Source organism: Sminthopsis crassicaudata, chromosome 2 (genome assembly GCF_048593235.1).
Source record: "Sminthopsis crassicaudata isolate SCR6 chromosome 2, ASM4859323v1, whole genome shotgun sequence".
NCBI lineage: Eukaryota > Metazoa > Chordata > Mammalia > Dasyuromorphia > Dasyuridae > Sminthopsis > Sminthopsis crassicaudata.
Window position 1 is genome coordinate 122,267,221 of NC_133618.1, and position 26,183 is coordinate 122,293,403.

Sequence of the window (26,183 nt, forward strand, 5' to 3'; positions counted from 1 at the left end):
AAACCTTCTGTTCCAACTTTTCCCCTCCTTCCCCCCATCCCCTCCCCCAGATGGCAGGTAGACCAATACATGTTAAATATGTCAAAATATATGTTAAATACAATATGTATATACATACAGTTATTTTGCTGCATAAGAAAACTCAGACTTAGAAATAAAATTAACCTGAGAAGGAAATAAAAAATGCAAGCAGACAAAAACAGAGGGAGTGAAAATGCTATGTTGTGATTCACACTCATTTCCCATAATTCTTTCTCTGGGTGTAACTTGTTCTATTCATTATTGAACATTGGAACTGATTTGGTTCATCTCATTGCTGAAGAGAGCCATGTGCATCAGAATTGATTATCATATAATCTTGTTGTTGCCATGTACAATGATCTCCTGGTTCTGCTCATTTCACTCAGCATCAGTTCATTTAAGTCTCTCCAGGCCTTTCTGAAATCCTCCTGCTGGTCACTTCTTACAGAACAATAATATTGCATAACATTCATATACCACAATTTATTCAGCCATTCTCCAATTGATGGACATCCATTCAATTTCCAGTTTCTGGCCACTTCAAAAAGAGCTGTGTGCATCTAATTTCTAAAATGGGGAATAATATTTCAATAAAGTTTTTGCAAACTTAAACTCTATGGAATTGAGAACTATTATTAGGAGCAATGTTTTATGGTTTTCTAAAGTCCTTTACAATTTACAAGGATGTTTCATGTCCTTTATATCATTTATATACAACATCCTGTTGATGTAAATAGAAAAATTATTATTCCTGTTTGTAGATAAGGCCTAGAAGGCTTAAAAGACTTGACTACTTAGTAACAGTTTATGAATATTGGAGCTGGGATTCAAACCCAAGCTCCTAATTCTAAGTTTTAATTCATTTTCTGCTCTCTTCACCATGAAATACATGGGCTACAAGAAAAGCAGAAGGTATAATGTTTGCCTTCTTTAAAGAACTTGTTCAGTAATTTCCACTGTGCTTGATTCTTCGTGAGCCCATTTGGGTTTTTCTTGGCAAAGATACTGGAGTGGCTTGTTATTTATTTCTCCAGCTCATTTTACAGATGAGGAAACTGAGGTATACACCAAGCAACCTACCTTTACAAAGAACTTATAACTCTTCTTCCTTGTGAATAAGATAAACATATAAGAAATAAAGGGATATGTAGCACCAAGGAATGAGCACTGGGTAGCAATTCAGGGACATAGATTTGGTTGGAGTCTTGACTTTTCCCCCTTAACATAATAAAAGTTTGTCCCTGAGCAAATTTTTTCACTTTTCAGATCTCTGCTTCCTTAACTTTAAGAAATGAGAACTTGAAACAGAATAGATGATGAAGATTCCCCAAGTATCCTTTACCTTAAATTCTATAATCATCTGAGAATATTTGGCCCTTTGAGAGGAGAGCACCCCCCTGCAGAGGATGATTGTGCTGGAATGAGGTCTGCCATATCAAGGAAGTAGAGCCAGGGACAGTTATCCACTCTTATCCTTATCTTATCACTAAAGGAAAGGTTAGAGAAAAAAAAAAAAAAAAAGAAAGAAAGAAAGAAAAAAAAACTTCCCAATGTACACATCCCTGAAAAAAAAAAAAAAAAAAAAAAAAAAAGGCAAGGAAATAGATGAATATAGAAGGAAGAATCACTGGATTCTTGAAACTTGGATTTGAATACCAATGCTATTCTTTAGAATATGATGATGCAAATCACTTAAATTCTCTGTGCTTGAGTTCCCTCATCTATAAAGTGAAGAAGGTGCACTACATGTCCTCTGAAGTTACTTCCAAATCTAAATCTTATAATCCTATGAAAGAATGTGTAGTCAGAAGCAATAAAAACTTCTTTTGCGTGAGACCCTGGTTTAGGAAAACTTTATATGTGGAATTCTTGCATGAAAGCCAGAACTGTACCAGCTGGCTGTGTATACCACACTTTGAGGGTGTGGGAAGAAGCTGAAAAAAGACTCTTCAGAATGAGTTAAGGGAAGGGAGAAGACCAGGTGGTGGGATAGCACATGCTAGTGAGAAGGGAAATCATCATCAATGATCATGGATTCTATTATTGGTCCTGCCTTTGCTAACATAAATCTTCCAGAAGTCTTTGAAAAAAAAACTTTTTCAAGTCTTTGAAACTAGTACATGATTTATCTCTAAGTACCAAACCAAAGGACAAGCTTAACTTTAATTCAGCTCAATAAACAAGCATTTATTAAACACCTAGTACATGATAACATGTACTCCAGATAACATGTATACAGTGCACACTGTAAAAAAGATAAAATGTGGGGGCATCTAGGTGGCGCAGTGGATAGAGCACCAGCCTTGAAGTCAGGAGGACCTGAGTTCAAATTTGACCTCAGACGCTTAACACTTCCTGGCTGTGTGACCCTGGCCAAGTCACTTAACCCTAATTGCCTCAGCAAAGAGAGAGAGAGAGAGAGAGAGAGAGAGAGAGAGAGAGAGAGAGAGAGAGAGAGAGAGAGAGAGAGAGAGAGAGAGAGAGAGAGAGAGAGAGAGAGAGGGAGAGAGGGAGGGAGGGAGGGAGGGAGGGAAGGAGAGAGAGAGAGAGAGAGAGAGAGAGAGAGAGAGAGAGAGAGAGAGAGAGAGAGAGAGAGAGAGAGAGAGAGAGAGAGAGAGAAAAGAAGAAGAAGAAGAAAAGATAAAATGCCCACTTTGACGCATATATTCTCAGAAGTGTTGATGTCACCAGTAATAGCATCTTCTAATTACAAAGATACTGTTCCTTGACTGGTCCTTACTTACTTAACCAAATCAAGTTTGTTTGTTTTTCTTCACACTTATGTGTGTTCTCCTTTGAATTCCATCCTGTCGCCTTGTAAATTTGCAGATAGGATTTTCTTTAAGACCCAATGCAAAAAGCTTTCTTAATTAATTTCATCTATGCCATGACAACCATTCTCTGGTTTTGTGCTCCTCCGTTCCTCTATAAATTTAGTACCATATTATTTTTATTTTTATCTTATTCTCATTTTTTATTTGCTTTCCCCCATTAGTTAGATGACAAGCTCCTGGAAAAAAGAAACCACATTTTTCACTTTATCTTCATTGAACACCTGGTTCACACTGAATGATAAATGAGTGAGTTGACTAAGTTGAATGGTTTCAGTCATGGCCCCTTGACCCCATTTGAGGTTTTCTTGGCAAAGATACTAGAGCGAATTGCCATTTCCTTCTCTAGCTGATTTAACGGATGAGAAAATTGAGGCAAACAGACTCAAGTGATTTGCCCAGCTTCACATAAGCATCTGTTGCTACATTTGAACTCAGGTCCTCTTGGCTCCTGGGCCAGCACTCTCTCTCACTACTGTGCCACCAATAGTTTTCAATGGAAACAGATTCCAAAAATTAAGATCCAGTGTAGTATAATTAGCTAAAATTTGAAACTCCATCCATTCTGCTTTCATCTGTCTTTTATATTTGTGCATATGTATGTGTGTATCATGTGCATTGTGTGCTTTAAAACTCATTGAATTTAGTTTTTGACACATTTCAATGAGGAAAAACGTGGTTCAGCACTTGATGCTTGCTAGTCACTCCTTACATCTGGTTGTTGCTTTGGTTGGGGGTGAGAGATAGGAGGCTGGCCAGATGTGCTGCCCAGCCCCTACCTCTGCTATTGCCCTCCGGGGCAGCTGGCCCCCAGCGAAGGTGGGACTGTAGGAGTGGAGCCCACAATGCAGAGATTGTGAATGGGGTAGTTCTTGCAGGACAGAATGGCTGCAACACGTAGTCTCCTACTGGAAGGGTATGGAGCAGTCAGCAGGAGGAGAAGCAGCCAGAGGGGCAACAGTGGTGGTGGGAGCAGCAGCAGTGAGAGCTCAGGCAGAGGTGATGGTGGCAAACCCAGGAGCCCTGGCAGCCCTGAGCGCCAGGCAGGAACCAGGGCTCTGGGCAGGGGAGTACATGCGAGCGGAGTTTCTTCCTCCACTTCCAGGCACTTTTCCCCACCCCAAGGAAGCCTGGAAGGCATGGATGGAGTGTGTGTGTGTGTATGTGTGTGTGTGTGTGTGTGTGTGTGTGTGTGTGTGTGTGTGTGTGTGTGTGTGTAAAAGACAGGGAATATAAAGGCTGTGGTTCTTCTCAGAACGTGTTTGGATTAAGAAAGGAGGAGCCGATTAGGCTGGACTGGCTTGTTTCTTGAAAACTGGAAGCCCCGTTGGGGAGGATGGTTATTAGTCTGTGAATGAGATATGCACTCCTTAAGGGATAAATGCTTTTGATACTCATCGTTTTCACCACTGTGAAGCCTTCTAGAACCAATTAATGGGTATTGAGGTACCACTATATACATACATACATACATATATGTGTTTGTTTATTACTTCTTCAAATAGGCATAAACTCTGATTCAATACATCTTGGATCAAGGTGACTCTAGTATTCTGAAATTATCCTGTTTTATTGCTCCTTCCTTTCACTGCCAAAAATTTTAATGGTCTATATACCTTCTCTCTACTTTTGCCACCATCTGCTCGATCTTCAGGGTAATCTCTATGTCCCTATCTTAAAACCAATGTTTTTTTTGTTTTGTTTTGTTTTGTTTTGTTTTTCTCCTTCTCCATGGACATGACATAGAATCACTCTTCTTCTCTCCCTCCTTACCCTCAGTGACACAATACAAATTTCTCTTCTACTTATTTGATTGCTTCTTTTCTATTTCTTGGCTCTTTATTTTCCTCCCACAGCTGGTTATCCTCCAAAGTTCTGAATTTAAGCATTTTTTTTCTCTCTACTGTCTCCCTTGATCTCATTCATATTGGGATCTTCAGTGATTGCCTCTATGCGGATGACTCCTGATCTCATTGTCTCCCACAGCTCCTCTGCATTTTCAACTTCCAGCCAAACCTCCTCCTTCAATCCTGGGAGACCCACTTGTTCCCACAAGCACATCAAACTGCACGTATTCAAAACTGAACAAATTATTTCCCTTTCCCCCCAAATACTGGCTTCTCCATTTCTGTTGATATCACTATCTTCCATTTCACCCAGGTCCAACACAATAGTCTTTTCTGACTCTTCTCTCCTTTCCCTCCCACATTAAATCATTTATCAAATCTTTATTAATCTATGCTCAAAATGTCACTCAACTGAGTGCATCCTAATTCTCAATTCTCAAATTCTTACCATTAAGAATTTTCATCTTCTCAGATAATTGTAAAGGACTGAAACTTTGAGTAGGTGAACTGGATTCAGACAACCCAGCACTTAAGGCTAATTACCCATTGGACAATACTCTATTAGCTTATGCTTGGAAATGGCCCTTCCCCCTATTCTGTGCTGGCTCCATCTTTTGGTGTATACAGACAATTGTGGGAGGGATTAGGGGGTGGAATAAGACAAGCCAGAGTCACTTTGGCAGTAGATGAGGAGAAGGATGGTCATGGAGATCCTGCATCCATTCCCTTCACTTCTACCCCTAAGACCAAGAATAAAGACCAAGGACTTTTGCTTATCCTGACTCCAGCTGACTCTAAGGCATCCAGGGTGCTAACTCGGTCTTCACAGACAACTACAATAGTTTCCTAACTAGGCCTGATTTGAAACTAATCAGAAACTGTATCTTAATAGAGCTGCCTGCCTGTGATGTCTCCTCCCTTTACCCTATCATGCCTAATGATGTCCATGATTCTCAAAATTATTTCATGGCTCCTCAAAGGCTATATTCCTTCTCCTGGCATTCAAGGACTTTTACAATCTTGTTCCAATTTGAATGAATATAAATTGAAGATGGTGATTCAGGGAACATTTAATTGTCTGGAGTTATGAGAACATAGAATCTATGAAAGGAAATTCTATAAAATGAGGTTGGAATGATTAGTGAGTGCCATTGTAAGGAGGGTATATTTTATCTCATAGATGGTAAGGGAGCAAATATAGGATTTTGAACAGGGGAAGTACATTCCTTAGAAAAATGATTATGGAATGTATAAGATAGATTGGAAATGAAAGAGACTGGAAGCAGGGAAACCAATTAGGTGGCCATGATAGGAGTCCTTCATTCAAGGCAAAATTCAGCTGCTTTATGTGTTTTAAGTCTTAAAGCACTAAATAAATGTCATCCATTATGGTGATTTCTTCATCTCCCAAGTAAAAGCTATCTTTCTCTTCTCAGATATCTGATAATACCTTATCTTGATCTTTCCTTTGCATTTCTCACATTCAATCTCATAGTTATCTGTTTATATTTTTGCACCCTGTGCCCCACTACTGCTAGATCATATACTCCTTTGGAGCATTGATTCTTTTCAGATTTTTTATCTTCCTTTTTTGTCCTTATATCCCCAAACTGGATATAGTACCCTAAATACTGTAGGCACGTAATAAATGCTGGCTGAAATGAAGAATTTCACTAGGCAAAAAAACATTCCAAGTAAATAAAGGCATTAAAAAAAAAAAAAGAACCAAGATAGCGTGTCCATCTAAACTATTCCCTCCTATCATGAAGTTTGCACATGTTCCTGAAGTAATGATTTAATAGGAAGGAAAGAGCCCTGGATTTGGAGTCAGAAGACATTTTTTTAATCCCAGCTCTGCCCTTTATTATCTGTGTGACCTTAAATAAGTCATTTTCCTATCCCCATCTATGAAATAAAGGGGTTAGATTAGATAGTTTTCCAACTCTGACATATCATCGGTCCAAATGAAGCCAAAAAGTAGGATTGCTTGACTGGATTAAAGGAGATGAAGACATTGTTCAAGAAGAAATTAACAGATGATTGTAGATGAAAGTTAGGAAGATGGTAGCAGAACAGAGAAGAAAGAAACTGGGCTGAAGACAGTGGGGAGGTGTATTGAGCAACCTTCTTGTGGAATAGGGGAGGAAGTTGTCACATTAATATGTTAAATAAAAGCTTTTATGAGACCAAATAATGAATTCTTGTTATTGACTATCTTGAACAAACCTTTGGGTGATCATTGATGACTCAAATTAATTTTTTAAAAAATTGTTTGGGCTTATATATGTCTGACAAAGGTACATGGCAGCACATGAAGGGAAGGCTTAAAATATACAGGGACAAGAATAGAGGTTAACTTGTTAAAGATAAATATTAGAATACTACACACACACACACACACACACACACACACACACACACACACACACAGAGATATTCCCTTCTCTAAAGAAATTGGCAGTCTTTCACAAGCTGGACCAATATGAAATCAACACAATTACAAAGATCTGCCAAAGAGAAAATGGACCCAAGATTTTGTTGATAGGTTAGAGAATAAGTTACAGCACCCCAAGAATATTCTCCATGAGATATGTCTTCAACTGGGATTAAAAGGAGCTTATATTATACGGATCATCTGTCTTTAGGATCACAGGATCACTAATTTTTAAAACTTAAAAATTATCTCTGGGGTCACCTAGTCCAAATCAGACATAAACAGAGCTATGATACCTTTACAGCAGGTCATTTGGTCTTCATTTGTGGATCTCCACTGATAAAGGATTCACTACCTCTCAGGATAGCTCATTGCTCTTTGGGGGCAGTTCTAAGTGCTAGGAAGTTTTTCCTCTGGTTAGTGGCATTCCAAATTACATAAGAGAAAGGGGGAAAGCCTGATTGAATTCCCAGCACTATGCTTTCTTTTGACTATAACCAGAAAAGTATGTTTAAATGAACATGAAATTCCATCACTAAAGCACTGTGCCAGCCAAGCTATCAGTCTAGTCTTTGGAGCTACTAATAATGCCCTATTGTGTTACTGTGGTATTCTAGGTTATCATTAAGGAATTTTTGCTCTAGATTGAACAAACATGATGTTCCACTAAATATAAATATATATATATATATATGTGTGTGTGTGTGTGTGTGTGTGTGTGTGTATTTGTGTGTATATATATTATATGTGTGTATATATGAATATATAATATATATGTGTGTGTTATTTGTGTGTATATATATTATATGTGTGTATTTGTGTGGATATATGTGTGTGTATATATGAATATATTATATATATACGTATATATATATATATATATATGAATATACAGAGTTCCCACAAAGACAGAGTGGCATCTTTATTGAGAATAAAAACTAACTGAAACTTTCATTTTATCAAAATAAAGAGAAAATCAATCATAGGAAGAAAAGTAGTTGTAAGGGAGTGTAAAAAGATACTCAACTGCAATCAATTGCTTACAATTTGGAGACATAGTTCTAGCAAGCTGAAAGAAGCAACACATGGCTTTGGGAAGCCCCAAGGCAATGAATCATTTGGATTCCTACAGCCCACTGGTTGGGTGCACAATAGCAGCAACTCCCCACCAATAAATCATTTCTTAAGAACCCTTGCAGGACAGAAGAGATAGATTTTCATTTTCTTTTTTCCAGGCTTTCTATACTAAGTTAGTAAGAAGTCATTTTTGAGCAGGATGAGACTTAAGAGTTAACCATGGGATATCTGGACTCACATCCTTATTCTGAGATTACCTATGTGACTGTGGGTAAGTCATTTAACTCTTCACTGCCCATGGAGCTCTCTAGGAGTTACTTATTTGCTTGAACTAGAGAAGAGATTTTCCTATAACAATAAAATTGTAGGTTTGGCCTTTTTTTAGTGCTTTTAGGTCTATGGAGTACTTTCCCTAACAAAAACCTATGTTATACAAGCAGTGAAAAGGTTATCTACATTTTACAGGTAAGAAAACTGAGGCTGAGGGAGATTTGCCATGACCTGCCCATGGTTACCTAGATAGTAAGCATCAGAGTTGGGATCTCAAACCAGTTCTCTGATTCCAAGTTCAGCAAACTATCCAATTGCACATTTTGTATCTCTTGGCCCTTTGACTCAACTCATCCTCTGGCCAAAGCACATAAAATTTATAAACAGAGCTATGATCCAGATGGGCAAGAAGGAGCAACATGCAAAGGATGGGCTAAGCCAAGTTGAGCTGCAATGATGTGTATAGTCAAAAGAGTGATACATTTGGAGTCAAATTCAAAACCTCTTTCTCTTCCTGACTCTTCATGTCACTTTGGGTAAGCAATTTAATTTTTCTCAGGCTCAGTTATATCATCTATAAAATGGGGAGAAGATGTTGGACTGAATCATTGGTGTCAAACAAACAAAAGCAAATCTCTGTAGGGCTCAGCAATTAATATTATCTTTGTTGTATTTTTTTGTTAAATATTTCTCAACTACATTTTATTCTGTTGAAGGGCCACCTTAAAGGGGTTTGTGGGTGTAAGTCTGTCACTTGCCAACTAGATCCTCTTTTAAGTGTCCTTCTGTCAATCTTAAAATCTTAAGTTTCAGTTCTGAGCATGTTATCCATACCATCAAAACTGCCCTCTTTTTGTTTGAGGGGTTTTCCAGGAGGAAACAGACCAAGTTCTGATGACTAAGGGCACTTATTTACATAGAATTGAATTCCCTACCTCTCCCAGTCTCAGAACTATGTAAATAATATACCTTGAGGTCTCTTTCTTGAGGTACCATATTTAACTTTCATCTAACTAACAGGGGGTGGCTTTTTGGATAGAGTGCTACATTTGGAGATAGGAAGACCTGAGTTCAAATCCTCCCCAATATTGTGTGATCCTTGACAAATCACTTCCAATTCTTTGAACCTCAGTTTCCTCAATTATGAAATCTGAGTAAAATAATAGCACCTACCTTATAGGTTATTGTAAGGATCAAATAATACAACATATGAAGTGCTTGGTAAACTTGAAAGTTTTATAGAAATGCTAGATATTATTAATATTTAATAATAAACATATATATTGAAATATATTTTATAGTGGTAGAAACTGCTAATCCAACATTTTTTTTCATACGAAGTTTCTGTTATTCTTGCTATCTGAGTTTAAGACCATATAAGTCCCCTGATCACTTCTCTTCAAATGTTAATGTGAATCAAATGTGAACAGAGCATCTCCCTCTGGAATGGGAAGTTCAGGATTTAAGGCAGAAAGAAAGGAGTAGCCCTGAGGACAAGAACCCAGGGAAGGGCTTTGAGGTATAGCCAATGGAATTTGCAAGCTGGTGCTCTCTGTGGCTGGAAGGAACAAAAGAAATTCCATTTCTCAGTAGAAGAGCATGTTTTCAGGATTTAGCTTCTCATAAATCTTCCAGTGAAAGCTCTCACTTTTCAGTTGGACAATCCAAAGTTCAAAACAGTTTTTATGGAAGAGAAGGAAAAACACACACATCCTAACCCAACACACACACATGTATCTATGTGCATGTATATACACACATATGTAAACATATATGTATATAGATATATTTTCATATGCCTTTATCTATCCAGGGCTATTGAAAAGCACATTTGGGGTATATTTGACTATCTTATTTGTTCAGGGCTCTTTAAAAAATTATTTCCAAGCTTCTAAATACTTTTCAGCCTGTAAAATTCATCTCACTACCATGGCAAGTGGCTTTCCTGATATTATCAAATGGATAGATCTTCCAATAAGTTTAAGTTTCTTTATGAGAACTCTTTCTTTTCTTCACTATTCAGCAGATGTTCTAGCAATTTCTTGAAATAACTGAGGCTTTGCCCTAGGTTAAAATTTGGGAAGTGTTTAATTGTTTGGACTTTCTACTTTGTTGATTAAATCTCACAACCTTCATATTAGTCATGAAATCCAAAATTTCTCCAAGTATCTCCTGCCCCAACTGTGGCCTCATGTTAGTCAAAAATTAAACATATGCACTCCGTTATTTTCACTACTTTCTCTCCATTAAATATGTATCATATTACTGGAGAGAAAAGTAGCATCTTATGGGAGGAGCTTTGGATGTGAAGCTAGGGGCTAAATTTGAAGTTTAGCTCTGTTACTTGCTAACAGTATCGTCTGAGTTTGAGCAAGTATCTTTCTCTCACCTGGTCTCAGTTTCCTCATTTTTAAAATCTGAAATCTAATCTGTCCTCTACATCTTTTTTCCAGGGATTCTCTTTCTGCTTCTAACCATCTCAGATCCTAGAGCATCCAATTAGGTAGCAGCAAATTGTTGCAATGAATAGTGTACTAGAGGTGGAATCTAGAAGACCTGAGTTCAAATGGGACCTCAGATATTCTTTAGCTGTCACTTAAATTCTTTCTGCCTCAGTTTTCTTAACTGTAAAACAGAGATGTAATTTAGTACTTATCTTCCAAGATTGCTGTGAAGATCAAATAAGAGAGTATTCATAATGCATTTAGCAGTGTTTGGCACAGAGTAGGTACTTAATAAGTGCTTCTTCCCTTCCCCATTTCCAACAAGTGAGCTACTTTAAAAGTATATGGCACATAGTAGGACTTTAATAAATGCTTATTTCCATAATTCCTTCTTTCCTCTTCCGCTTCAATTTTTTTTTATGTTTCACTATCTTTTAGGAGAATAGAAAGCAGCCTTAAAATTTTTCTGAAGCCCCTTTTTAGCTTTAAATAGGATGATTTAAAAAATAAATCATACCTTGCAGGAAAAATTAATTCAGCCATTTTGAATATCTTTATAAAATGTAGATCTGCAGAGGAATTTAAAGCTTGTTTAGTACAATTTGTTAATTTTATAGACTGAGGCTGAAGGAGAGGAAGTGATTTTTCCAAAACTGCCCAGGTAGCAAAGAGCAGAACTTAGATATTAACAATATTTACACTTCTTGAAATAGCAGAGCTGTCAATATCAAAAAGCATCTCACCCTGAGCATGTGAATAGAACATGGAGAGAGTACAACCAATTCTTCCAGCAGACTTTAAAGGTAGCCTTAAAAGACCTTAAAGACTTAAAGGTAGCCCTGTAAATGCCTCAGTTATTAGAGGGAATCATCTTTTCTTGAGGAATGAAGATCAGCATTTGGGAAAGAAGGATGCTTAGAAATCAGAGAGTTTTCCCCTTTGCAGACTCTAAGGTAGTGGTGGAAGCTGAATAGTAGTCTGTACAAGTCCTAACAAAGACTTACAGTAGAAGATCCAGGCAATTCCCCTAGACCTAGCAACAGCCACATTTAGCCTGCTCTTGCTAAGGATGCTAAATTACCAAGCAGGGCTCAGCCTGTGTTTGGGACTTTTTAAGGTCCTAAACTTTTGGATTCATTACCAACCATGCAAAAAAATAAAGTGAAAGTCGGAGTGTTTTCTAGAGTGCAAGGGACTTCTAACCTTTACCCTGAAAATGGGTCAAATAACAATCTTCTGCAAGCAAAATAACCAAAATCACTTACTTGTCTAAAATGAAGTATAGGTCAAATCCTCCATAGCAGGCGGGACCCCCATTCTCCCTATTTCCACCTTGTCCAGCACAAACAAGCACAAAAGTAGCTAAAGAGAGACACTTGAATCCAATCCTAAGGGCTCTTTGCTCCACAATAGCCATTATATCCAGAAAAGAGGAAAGAATGGTCTTCAGAAAGTTCCTGAAATCTCCTCACAAATAAGCCATTCAAAGTTCTGCTCTGCTTTTTGCTGCTTCTTTTTTCTTTCTGAAACTCCCCTGGAAGCAATTGTCTGGAAGAGTTCAAGGTTTTCCTCCTTCTTTCCCCTGCAATTCTGTTTCTCGGTTTCAGATTTCAAGATTCACAATACAGTATTTCACTTTTTTTTTAAAGGGACTTCTCATGACTTTGGATGGTTAAGACCTCAGAAAGCAAAAAAAGTCTCTGAGTTTTGCCATTGGAGATTCTAACTCCTGACAATTCTTTGTCTCAGATTGAAAATAAATGAGGTGGGTTTTTCAAATTGTTCTTGGAAAGGAGAATTCTTTCTTTAATTCTCCCTCTTTCTCCCTCCACCCTTTTAATTTAACTTTACTTTTCCAGTTAAAAAAAGACAACGCCTGCCATCTAATGGTGAAGACTGGATAGAGAAAAGCTTTGGCTTTCACCAGAATTGAGTTTATTTGGGACCATGTGCTCTGAAGAAAAAGTTCTTGCTGTACTCTGGTCAATTATTTGGGAGTTGTGGGAGGTGGAATACACAGTTCTAAAGTCACAAAAGTAATCCTGTCATTCTTGGGCACTAACTACTCATAGAGAGAGTTTGGAATTGGAGAGATTTGTGCTTTAACTCTACTCAAATACAAAAGAAAAAAAAATATTAAGGGCCTGAGTGCAAAGCACATAGGTCTAGTTATTAAGGATGATCTACTCTGCTATTTACTACTTGCACAACTTTGGGTAAATTATAGCCTCTCTTTATGAGAGGACCCTTCATTGTGATCTAATTTGGAGTTTTCTTGGCAAAGACACTAGAAAGAGTTGCTATTTTCTTCTCTAGCCCATTTTACAGATGAGGAAACTGGGCAAACAGGGTTTAGTGACTTGCCCAGAGTCACACAGCTAGTAAGTATTTGAAGTCAGATCTGAAGAGTTTTTCTGACTCTAGACCTGGCATTCTATTCACAGAGCTCCTTAATTTCTATATACATAAAATGAAAAAAATGAATTACCAAATTATCACTGAGCTATCAGATGCTCTGTGTACAGAAATCATCAGGAAAAGGACAGATCTAAACTTCTGAATCCCATTGAAAGCAATACACTTTCAGAAAGGAGCTGATAAATGAATAAAAGCAATCAGAAAGAGGACTGAGGAAAGGAAGTGCTAGGATATAAAAATCTGCAAATAGTCTAATGTTGACTTTATTTCAAGTGTAGTGGAGGACCATTCCAATTGAGTATTCTCAGTCACTATTCTTAATATTGGGTGACCATGTGAAAGTTTTGGGAGGAATTTTCTTTTGGCCATGTATGATTCATTGCTGAAAAGACTGTAATTCTAGTTTAAAATTCCCCTTCTTGGTGGTAGGGATTGGTGACCCAATTAATGTACAAAAGGGGACCACCTGTTCCCTCCCCACTGTCTTTCTTTTCTGGTTCCAGTTGTGCAAGTTTGCTTTGAGCTGCTTGCCAAGAGTTGGGTGAAGGAGGGGCATTTGGCCCATTATTCCACTCCAGATCTGTGCCTGAACACATGGCATCTAAATAAATCACAGGTCTAACCTAAACCTCAATTTGTTCTAGCTCTTTCATGTCTCTTTTTGTCTGGTCTTAGGCAAATGTCCTATTCCAACATGTACGTGTCCATATGAATTTGTGGTAACCTTGTGAATTTGAGAGATCTGTAGGTTCTAGATCTCACAGGCCATAGCCAAATGATGGCACAGGAAGACCTGAAGCTCAAATCTGCCCTCACATATTTAGTAGATGTGTGATCCTGGACTAGTAATTTAACCTTGGTTTGCTTTAATCCACTGGAAAAAGAAATGGCAAACCACTCTTGTATCTTTACTAAGAGAATCCCATGGACAGTATGGTAGATAGGGTCATGAAGAATCAAAAATAACTGAAGGACTGAACAACAACAATATCTTGATTCTAAGTTGGGTAACAATCATTATAGCATGCTGGCTTGAAGTTTTTCCCTTCTAGCTCCAAGATTTTGTTTGATATTCTGTTCTTTTTAGCTGAGTGGAGGAGGTACTTCATGTAGAAAGTGGTGTTTGAGATTCATCTTGAAGGAAGGAAGGAATATATTCTGAGCATGAAGTTTGGACAAGAAAAAGGAGACAAGTTTGAAAAATAGAGAGAAGTCAGTTTTTGATATAATATGTGTATGCATGATATATATAAACATATATGTACACACATAAAACACATTTACAATATATACACACATATATGTATGTTTATGTGTATTCTATGCACACACACACACACACACACACACACACATATATATATATATATATATATATATATATATATGTAGAGGGCAAGAGAGAGAGAGAGACAGAGAAGGAAAAGGTTGTGCAAGTAGTACAGGATTTTAAAAATCCATATTAGAAGTCTACATTTTGTCTGGAGGCAATAGAGAAATACATATATTGAGCAGGTGAATAGTATGATCATATTTTTGCTTTAGGAAAATCACCTTGGCAACTGTATGAAAGATGTATTGGAATAGGGACAGAGGGACAGACTTGAAACAGAAAGACTATTCTAAGAGTACACGCAGAAAATAATCAGGGTCTAAATTAAGGTTAAAGACAGGGGTTCAGGTTGGACTTCATGACAAAACACAGATCAGTTCCTATCATACATCATTTCTGCTCAACATGATTTCCTTTGTGAACTGTCATTTCTGTAAGCTAAGCTCAGAATTTAAAAAAAAAAAACTACCCAGTGCAATAAGGAAAAATAGAATAATATTTACAGCATCATTAATTTAGAAATGGGCTAGATGAGGAGGTTAAATTTGGCACTCCAAACACTTTTAATTTATAAGAGATTGAAAAAGCTTAAGCACTCAAATAGGAAATAGAAGACTAGAAGAAAAGCGATATAAGGAAAATGACAAAGCAAAGGAAAATTTCTTGGGAAAGAGGATAGCAAAAAACGTTGTTATTTAAATGAAAAGTTTGTAACAGTGCCTGTAAAGGGCTAGAACTGAGCAATGCACTTGGATAAAGAAGCACGTGAGACTAATTGCCAATTGGACGGTTCCCTATTAACTTGTTTGAAGGTTGACCCTCCCCAGCTGTTCTTGCTGACTTGATTGGTGGGACAAAGAGGGGGAAGTGACTTGTGTGGGAGGAGTAGGAGAAACTTGGGTGGTGGAACTCATGCTCAGTCGCACTCGTGACCTGGCGTTGGAGGCGACGGTAAAGATCTAGAATAAAGACGTTTAGTGATCCTGACTCCTGCTGATTTCTGGGAAGATAGAGTTCCAGCAAGTGCCAAAATGCCAGGGTAGTAAGAAAAAGCATGAACTTCCCCCACTCTCTCCTAGATAAACCACTTCAAAAAGATGTAGAAAACACAACACAAATTGTGATTGGGAAATACAAGAAAAAAAAATCACAGTGAGCCATTGTCCAAACCAGGTCTGCATAGGGAGAGAGACCTGTGAAAACTGGGAAGCAGGGTCTGTCCAGGACCATGGCAAGACAATGTCCTAGACTCATACTGGGATACAACCTCATGCAAAATACAGGAACAGTTGCCAACCTGCAACTTTTTCTACTCACTATCTAATTCTAGGTTATAGATTCAGATTGGACTGAGGTAGGTATCAGGACGAGGGGTCAAAAAGTGGTACCAAGCCCTCACTAATCTATATACCAACCAAAGAGCAAGAGTATAGGTAAACAGAAAAGGTCTGAGACTGACCTCAGAAGTAGAGTAAGATCTCAATTCTAGCTTCTAATCCAATCTGAAGCCTTCAAAGGAATAACTGGGGTAAGAATCCCAGATCAACAGTATTATCTGAGTCCAGCAATCTACTGATGCTTAACTCCAAACCTAGGTCAGTAACTTATAGATTTCTGACTGGTGGCTCAATTATCAGATTTTCTCAGACCAGTCCATATTTGGAACACTGAACTCTCGCTTGAACTGTCCCTGCATAATAACATATTCAATACCTCCCAAAAATAAAGTAACAGGATCAATACAGACTTTTGCTTCAGAAGTGCAGAGCCTGAGCCTAACAAAAATAAAGAAAGAAAGAAAGAAGTAGGCTGGAAGAATAAATAGACAAAACCAAAAAAGAATCTTATTATAACACGTAATTCTGGTGATAGGGATATTCACCCTAACTTTTGGAGTCAAGAAGGGCACATATTCAATTAGGATTCCTGGAAGAGATGAAGCAAGGTTTTTTTTTTTGTTGTTTGTTTTTTAAGGATTTTTTTTTTTTTTAGTAAAATGAATGCTAGAAAAAATTGGAAAAGAAATGAGAGCTATTAAAGAATGAATGATTGAAAAAAATTGGAAAAGAAATGGGAGCTATTGAAGAATAAATCAGAAATGGAATTAACTCTACATTCCAGTTTCTCTATCCCTCCACTTATTCCAGTGCTACAAGATTGGCCTTTGCCTCAGATTATGATAGAAACAAGGAACACAATATGAGAGAGGAGGACAATACTTCTGTGTCACAGCAGAGCTCAGCCGCAGAGCGGAGGAACAAAGAGTATTAAGACAGGATAGGTGTGTGTGAAGGGCAACCTAATATCCACTATCCCTGAGGGAAAAAGCCCAGTATCCAGTTGAGGGGGATTCTGTTCTCCCAGAAATCACTTAGGTCAGACATGCTGGTGAACCATAAATTGCCCAACCTGGAAGGTGGTTGAGATTGCCATCAAAGAGAGATAAAAAGTAAGGAATAAGGGAAAATAAAGAAAAAAAAATACTGAAATTATCAAAGATTTAAGGAAAAAGAAAACTCAAAGATCTTGAAGTGAAGAAAATAGTAACAAATAAAAAAGGTCTCCAAATTAGGAGAATTAGTTCAGTCATTTATGAATAAGTATTATGAGGCAAAGAAAATTAATCCAGAAGACCCTATGGGATCACAAGAGAGCATGGAACCACCAGAATGTTCCTGAGTGGTTTAAAAGAGAAATAAGAATTGCTAAAGCAGAATTTATAGTTGACAGAGCAGAAATAATCAGCAAAACAAACTTGAATCCATGGTGGCAAGTCTCACCAAGGAAACAAAAGAGAAGATAGCTGATATGGAGAATAATATGGAAGAAGCAAAAGGCAATAACATTAAAAGAAAGCATGGTATTTGTGCAAGCAAAACATTGATCAGTATGTGTAGAAACAATTTAAGAATGATAAATGTCTCAGTACACATATCAAAAAACTTAAATACAATCATACAAGAAATAAGGGAAGAGAATTCCCCAGAATTTCTGAACACAGAAGACAGTGTTGATTAAAATAACACTGCCTCAAAAAAAAAAAAAAAAAAAAAAAAAAAACCAGCAAAAAAATCTATATTAAATTCTTTGTGTATGTATGTGGATTCGACTCTCCTTTGTCAGTTTCAGACAGGAATGATGCTCATGTGGTGCCTCTTCTTAGCTCTTTCTCTGTTTCATTTTATTCTTTCTATATGGCCCTATTTTAATAAATATCAAATTTCACTTCTATCTTCCTCTTTTTTGCATTAGTGTAATTGTTACTTTGCCTTCTCTTTCACCTCTTTAAACCTTAAGAACAGAATTAATCCTCCCTTTGGTTCTCTGATTTTCTTATTCAACTCCCTCAAAAACTTTTGAAGACATTTAAGTTCTTATGTTACCCTTCTTGTTTGTTTGTTTCTTTGTTTGTTTTTTGTTTTGTTTTGTTTTGGGGGGGAGGAGTTGTCATTGTCTCCAGCCTCCAGCATAACTAAAATGTTCTCACAATGTTTAAGGTCCCAGTTCCATTTAATCACTTAACAGATTGAATTTAGCAAGAACAAACAAAGAAAGATCCCCACATGGAGAGAAGGATTATAATCCCTCTTGTTCCACTTTAGTCTCTGGACTCAGAAGGACTCATCTTTATGAGTTCAAATCCAGCTTCAGATACCTAACTAGCTTTGTGACTAAGGGCTAGTCAGTTAATTCTGTTTGCCCTTGCTTTCCTTAACTGTAAAATGAGTTGGAAAAGGAAATGACAAATCACTCCAGTAACTTTGCCCAAATAGCCCCAAATGAGGCATGGAGTAAGACATGACTAAAAAGACTGAACAACAGCAACACTAAATTCAGAAAGTCAATCCTAGTCCAAGAGGTCCTGCTAATCCAGCTTCACTAAAAAAGCAAAAACTTTCCATTAAAGTTTGCTTTGTTCCATTTAATTAATAAGCACCCACTAACTAATCTACTATCCTAAACCCAGTGATAAAAAGGAAAAAAATCATAGCTGATATCTTTAAAGGGATATAATCAGGAATGTACTGAAGCTAGCTCCACAGGTCCACAAGAGCCCAGTGGTTGAATTTTCACTGATAACCTCAGAAATTGAGAAATGCTATAAATCAGGGCTTGATTTCCCACTTTATTTTATTGCCTAGACTTTAAAAATTATGGAGAAAATGTTAACAATAAAAGTAACACTTAAAAGTATGTTCTGCATACACTTTTTTGGAGATTATTAAACATTTACCAGCACACATTCTGTGCATTCTATGTGGAATTTTATAAAATGTTTTATAAGGCTTAGTGTTTTTTTTTTTTTTTCACAACAATTCTGTGAGACAGGAATAGAGATCAGTTTTTATTGTGCTAGGAATTTTGGGAAACCCTTTTTAAGTGTGGCATACATTTCTAAGTTAAAATGGAAACTGTACATGAAACAATGAAGAATTCATGTTTATAAAAATTCTCATGTGCATTTTTCTTCTCTTGACCTTATAACAAAATATACCTCTGGACTCTCCCCATCCAATCCTTACTACCAATTTATTTCAACAATGAGTAGGCACAAATGAGCAGATAACCTCAGCTCAGTCATGTGAGGATGACTTGTCTGTTGTGTGCTAAAGTTTAGTTCAGTTTTGTTTTCCTCAGGATTGTGCAACTACTAATTGTGAACCATAAAAACAAGGTAACCTAATATATTATTTCAAAAATTCAAGACTGTCATTTTTTTAAAATTTCATTTGAATTAATGGAACATGTTTTTAGTTAGGGGTAGGGATAGAAGTTAAGTAGTAGAAAGCAGAAATTGTATTCTCTATGATCTTAATGATACAGATATTTCCCATAAAGATAAATGTTGCCTTCTTCTCTTCCCCTCCTATTTAGTTTTTCTTGGGTGAATAGTTAGGCGAAAGTGTTTTGAGTAAGTGTATTTTCTTTAATTGGATAGCTAGGTGGTGCACTGAACAGAGTGCCAGGATCAGAATTGGGAAGACTTATTTTCCTGAGTTCAAATTTGGCTTCAGACACTAGATGTGTGACCCTTGACAACACAGTCTACCTGTTCCTTCCCTGTAAAATGAGTTGGAGAATGAAATGGAAAAGGACTTCAGTTCCTGGCCAATAAAACCCCAAATGTGTTGGGTCATAAAGAATCAGAAGCAGACTTTGAACTTATCCTTTCTTGCCTCCAAGGCCTGAATTCTTAAGCCCTGTACCATTTAAATGTAGATATTGCAAAATCCCACTATACTTAATACTTATCAACTATAAAAAAGTATTACATTAGGTAGAGCAAAATGTCACCTTAAAAAGATTCCTTCTTTGCTTATGTCTCTTTGCATATGTCAAAGCATTTCACTTGAGACTGCATTATGCCAGAATTGATGAAATCAACATTGTCATCCTCAGACGAGAGTAATTTCAGAACCTATAGAAAGTCCCTTTTTACCTTGAATTCTGTTCTGAATCTTCTTCATTACAATAACAAATATATACATATCTCTTCTACTTCATTTGGTGTTAATGATTGAAAAATAAATCCAAAAAATTATGTCTTTCCTCCTTCAAGATAATTTTGACATCTTCAGGGAATTAGGAAATTAGTATGTCAATGTTCTTTGTAGATTGGGTTGATTTTGTTTGTTTTTAGGGAATTTTGTTGTTGTTGTTGTTGTTTATGGCAAAGATACTAAAGTGACTTGGGCACTTTCTTCTCCAATAGATTAAGGCAAACATGATTAAATGATTATCTAAGATCAAACAGCTAACAAGTGTATGAGGCTGGCTATGAATTCTGATTTTCCTGATTCTGGATACTCTAACTACTGCACCAGTTAGTTACATACTTGTTTAGCTAGCTGCTTTTCCCATTTTTCTTTTCTTCAATACAATTTATACTGCCTGATAAATTCATATGGGATGTTAGTGTCCAAGCTATAGAAGTTCTATTATACTTGACAGTGAAGGCAGTTTGTCATAAAAATATTGACAGACATTTTCCATCTTTTTTCTGTTTGTTGTTCTTCTTCCAATACCATCTTTAAATGCCCTCATGAAGAACTTTTCTCAGGCTTTCAATAACCTCTTTCTTCAACTATTTCCCTTTTCTTTTATAAAGCAATACTATTTGATGTTGCACTATCCTTCTCCATAAGATCTCATGAGTTTACAATCCAAGCCAGCACTGTTTTTAACTGTCATATCTTTCCCTTGATAAAAATCAAGTGTTGTTTGACTAAAGTGGTTTTATGTGCTTTTTTATCTATGGGATTTGGTTTATGTTTGGTTAAAATTTTTAATGAAATGGCTATAAAACAAAGGTACTGACCTTTTTCCCATCTGTTTCCTAATTTCCCAGAATCAGCAACTTGATTAAAAAGGTCAAGATAAAGTTACTTATTTGTGAATGTCATATTGTCATCTTTTTTTCTCACTTTTATTCTTTGTTTCCAGTTTAGTATTAATTTGGTTTTTAGTTCTAACAAATCAGTGGCTTAACTGCACATAAACAGATAATCATGGAATAATTCCCATATTAATAAGAAGTCATTTTTCTATTGGCTAAAATATAATCAAATTACCCTTTTGGAACACTATGTGATACCTATCATGTCTAACATCCCCTATATCTTTCTTTTTTTCCTTCCTTCCTTCCTTCCTTCCTTCCTTCCTTCCTTCCTTCCTTCCTTCCTTTCTTTTGCCTTTCTTTTTCTCTCTCTTTCTCTGTATGTCTCTCTCTCTTAGAAAGTCATGACATAAAACTTCTATTGTATATAAAAATTTGTGTCTTTTTCATTCCTTTCACCAGTCCTTCATTTCCCAGTGTTTTGTTTTGTATATGATTACTTTTTCCTATGCCTACCTTTACTGTAAAATTACTTCATATTTAAGTATATGCTGATTTTATTTAGAGGATCTTATTGCATTTCTCATACAAATTCTCTGCCTTTATGTTGGCACATTATTTTCACAGTTGTCTTTTTACAAATATTTTCTATGAACATTACAATATGATATCATGCAAGGATTCATGAAATGATATATCTTATTACCTTTACATGTAGAATAAAATCCACTCTATGGCCAAGTCCTTTATTTGACTCTTCAAGAAAATTAGTGAGCAATCTTTCCATGTAACTGCAACTTCCTTTTTGTTTTCAGGTTGTGTTTATACTTAGAATGATTTATTTCTTCTGGTAGTATATCCATTTGTTGATCATTGAATAAAGAACTCACTTTTAGAGTATCAGTGGTTAAAGTAATGTTACTTTAATGATCCATATCTGTGTAATTCTTAGCACCATTTTCTTACTTTTTTGTCATTCTGCCACCATAACTACAAAAAAAAAAAATTGACCATTTCAACCGAAGGTTGAATTATATTTTTCTTTTTTTTTTCATGGGTTTACAAGGCTAAGGAGTCATTCCCAAGTTGACATTCTATCAATGACAAGCATCTGTTTACTTGGTGAGTTGATAACACAGAAAGAGACAATCTATTGATAAGAACATACTCAAAGCCTTTAGCTAAAAACTATCAGTTTACACTCTACTGGCATAGTCTCCAAAAACCCACAGTCCCATGTAATGACCAAGTACCAGGATAGAACTTTGGGGAGAGTATATTATGCCCTAGTGTAATATAGCAAAGAAAAATTACATTAAATGAATTTTATATAATTGAATACTTAGTACTTTTCCCAGTTAATTCCCAAATCTTAAATCTCCTTTACCATTAGATATCTCTGCTCTTACAACAAAATTAAAAAAAAAAAAAAAAAAAGCTGTTAGAACAGGAAATCAATGAACTTTCATGGGGAAAAAATACATCTTTATTTCAATATAACTGGTTTCCTTTGTAATGCCTTGTAATTTGTTTTGGGGTTTTAAAATAGTGATTGAGAGTGGGATCCATAGGCTTCCCCAGAATGCCAAAGGGGTCCATGATACAAAAAATGGTCAAGAGTCCCTTTAGAGGAAGTCATTAAAATGATATTACTGGATCCATTACAGATTAATGACATCCAATCTCAACTGGACACAATTGTTTTGTATTTATGTCTGACTCATTCCCTATTCCATCCTCCACAGTGACTAATCTTCTCTTCTTTCCCAAAGGCTCCAACTCCAATTCCACCACTCTTTAGCAAATCATTTTGTCTTCTACTTCACTGGGAAAGTTAAGTCCATCTCACATCTCTCGCCATTCTTTTGAAACTCTCTGTAGTTTCTCTCATCCTGCCTTCTTTACTCCAAGTATCAGTGTTTGAAATGGCCTTCTTGACAATGAAACATTGTGCCTTTGAATTCATTCCTTCCTATCTCCAGTGGGACTTCACTCTATAAAACAGCTTTTTTTTTTTTCCTTTAATCTTTCCCTCCCTCTTTTGCCTCAGTCTGCAAACATGCACACAGACCAACCATATCATAAATACAAGTCATTCCTTAATCTTTGCAATCTTTCAAACTTATCATTCCATCTCTCCTCCTCCTCACAGACAAACTTTTTGGAAGTATGGTTTTTGCTTACTGTATTTACTTCCTCACCACCCACTCACTCTCCAAAAACTTGCATGGTTTGATTTCTGTTTCTATTAGTCTACTGAGACTAAGGTCATTAAGAACCTCTTCCTCTCATCTACTTTGAACTTTCTGCAGTATTTATCCCTATGATCACTCCCTCTTTCTCAATACTCTTTTTTTCTTTTTACCTCCCCAAATCACAAAATAACATAATTGGAGAAGATCTCAGAAGTCATCTATTCTAACACATACCTGAACAGAAATTCTTCTGTGACATTTCCAATAAGTCATCTTCCTAATTCTTGATCTCCAGAGATGAAAGAACTCATTACTTTCCTAAGCAGTACAATCTACTTTTGAATGCCTCTAATTAATAATAATTTTAATAATAATAATTAACATTTTATAGCACTTACTACATGCTATTATATCATGTGATCCTTATAACAGTCCTACAAGGTAGATAATAAGGTCAGGGTAGCAATACCTAGTTCAAAATAAACATGTGACAAATTCACAATGGCCATTGCTAATAGGTAAGTGAATTTAGGACATTTTTATTTACACCAATCCTAAATCAGTCTCTCTAATCTCTGTCCACTGCTTCTACTTCTGTCTTCTTGAATCAAGTAAAAAGGGAAAAAAAGAGATTAATCTTTGTTTCATATAATAATTCTGCCAACATGTAAAGATAATTATCATAATTCACCAAAATCTTCTCTTCTCAAATCTAAGTATACCCAGTTTCTTCAATTGTTTCCCTTTGTGATATTTTAAAAGTTCCCTCCTATTCTTCATTTCCTATTGTGCCTTGCTTCAGTTTATATATGTTCTTTCTTAAAAACAGTGCCCTACACTGAACAGAATTCTCTACACTTCTGAACAAAGCAAAGTCAAACTGTAACAATCCTCCTTCTGAACAATATTACCACCATTAATATAAGATTATTTCAGCTTTTTTGGCAATTGCATCTAATTATCGATTCATATTGTGCTAATAGTTTACTAAAACCCCTAGATTATTTTAAGATGAACTGTTGTCTAGCCATTATGTCCCAATTCTATATTTGGCTTCAAAAAGTCAACTATACAATTGTAGGATTTTATATTTTATACTTATTCAATTTCATCTTGTTGTACTTAATATATTATTTAATTCAGATTATTTTGGACATTTTTGTCATCTGTATATATGTACATGTATATGTAGATGTGTATGTATGTTTGTGTGTATTTTTTCCAGGTTGATGTAATGCTCCAGCTTGGTTCCAGTTTGTATATCAGCAAATTAAGAGTGATAGGTAGAGGGGCAGAGACATATACCAGGAAACATCCAGAGAGAAGAAAAGGGAGAGGAGCAGAAGGGAAAAGGAGGAAAAAGAAGAAAAGGGAGAGATGGAGAGGATCAAGAAATCATGGGGGAATACCAAGAATTATGGAAATAAGAGCGGAAATAAACAATTTAAGGAAACTCAGAAGATTTGAAGAGAACTATGGAACTTTTTAACTTCTGCTAAAACTTCCTTTCCCTTCCCAATTCCTTAGTGCCTCAGCTTATACTTGCCTTATACTTCATTTTTTAAAAATTGAGTCTGTTCACTGAGAACTTCTTTTTCTTCACACATCCTTCAGACAACTTCCCCACTATCTCCTTCATTTGTGACTCAGTTGAAGAAATAACACTCTTATTTGCCAAAGCCAGCCCCCAGATATAGTCTTTCCCTTTCCTTTTTCTTTTAGCAGATAAACTCCATTCTCAATTTTATTTTTAATCTCTCCCTATATACTAGATCTTTCTCAGTTGCTTACAAACATGTCCAAGCCTCTGTAATCACTAATGATCTGCTAGCTATAATTCTCCTTTTGTTTGTGGTTAAACTTCTTGCAAAGCCATCTACTTTTGGTATCTCCACTTCCTTTCTTCTCATTCTCTGCTAAATCCTCTCTAATCTGGTCTCTGATTTCATCATTCAAATAAAACAATTCTCTCCATACTTAACAAAGATCTCTTAATTTTAAAATCTTGTTCCTCTTTAAGTTCTCTGGAGAAATTGACCCTGTTGATCACTATTTCCTGAACATTCTTTCCTCTAGGTATTCATGGCACTGCTCTTTCTGGTTTCTCCTCCACTCCTCAATGTTCATTTGTTATGGTCCCTCACTAATTCTTCATCTGCATTACAACCATTAACCTTGGCTGTACCTTAAGGCTGTTTCCTGGCCCTAGACTCTTTTTTGTTGCTAATCTTCTCAGCTTTCATCAGCTTAATTATCATTTCTAAACAGATGATTCCCAGACATTCCCAGTCTATCTACTGAGCTTCAGTTCTGCATCACCAACTATCTTTTGAATATCTTCAATTGGATATCCTACAGACATCTCAAATTTAACATGTCTAAAACAGAACTCATTTCTCCCTCCCAAACCCTCTTCTTTTTTTCAATATTCAAAGACTATCAAAAGTAACTGATGACATAGATCCTCTATTTTGATCTCATCTTCTACTCCTCATTCTCATTCTCTCCACATAGTCAATCTATTGCCAAGTCTTGTTTTCCTTCACATCTCTTTTATTTATCTCTATTTATCTTTTATTTATATCTCTCCCTTTCACTTTTCTCACACAGTTGCCACCCTACTACTGACCCTCTCTCATTACTTCTATCCTTAAATATTACAAAAGCCTTTTAACTTGTCTCATTCTCAAAACTCATCTTTCTCTAATCAATCCCCAGCTTCTTCCAAAGTATTTTTCCTAAAGTGTAAATCTGACCATATCCTCTCCTTTTCTCAAAGAGCTCCAGTGGTTCTGTTATTTCCAAGATCAAATATGACATTTTCAATTTGGCATTTGAAAATCTTCATAACCTAGCCCTTTCTTATCTTTTCAGTCTTACCTTTTATTTCACTCCAGGCATTCTGTGATCCAGACATACTGATGGCTTGTTGATCCTCACGTGACATCCCAACTCCCATTTTTACCTGTGTTTTTG

The 26,183-nt window shown here is 36.3% G+C and overlaps 2 protein-coding genes and 1 long non-coding RNA gene across 3 annotated transcripts in view; 2 read left to right on the plus strand and 1 right to left on the minus strand.

The window, feature by feature from the left end:
• Nucleotides 1-12,844, minus strand: part of ANTXR1 (ANTXR cell adhesion molecule 1) — a 288,623-nt gene extending 275,779 nt beyond the window's left edge. The window contains exon 1 of the mRNA XM_074287148.1: nt 12,190-12,844. Coding sequence (XP_074143249.1) covers nt 12,190-12,341 — 152 coding nt within the window. The 5' untranslated portion in view covers nt 12,342-12,844. The remainder of the gene's footprint in view (nt 1-12,189) is intronic.
• Nucleotides 8,882-26,183, plus strand: part of GKN2 (gastrokine 2) — a 60,640-nt gene continuing 43,338 nt past the window's right edge. The window contains exon 1 of the mRNA XM_074287146.1: nt 8,882-9,016. Within this exon, the coding sequence (XP_074143247.1) occupies nt 9,005-9,016 (12 nt within the window). The 5' untranslated portion in view covers nt 8,882-9,004. The remainder of the gene's footprint in view (nt 9,017-26,183) is intronic.
• LOC141554825 (uncharacterized) lies at nt 12,607-24,572 on the plus strand. Its single transcript, XR_012485970.1, has 3 exons — nt 12,607-12,689; nt 22,079-22,134; nt 24,433-24,572. It is a non-coding gene; the product is annotated as an uncharacterized LOC141554825 (long non-coding RNA).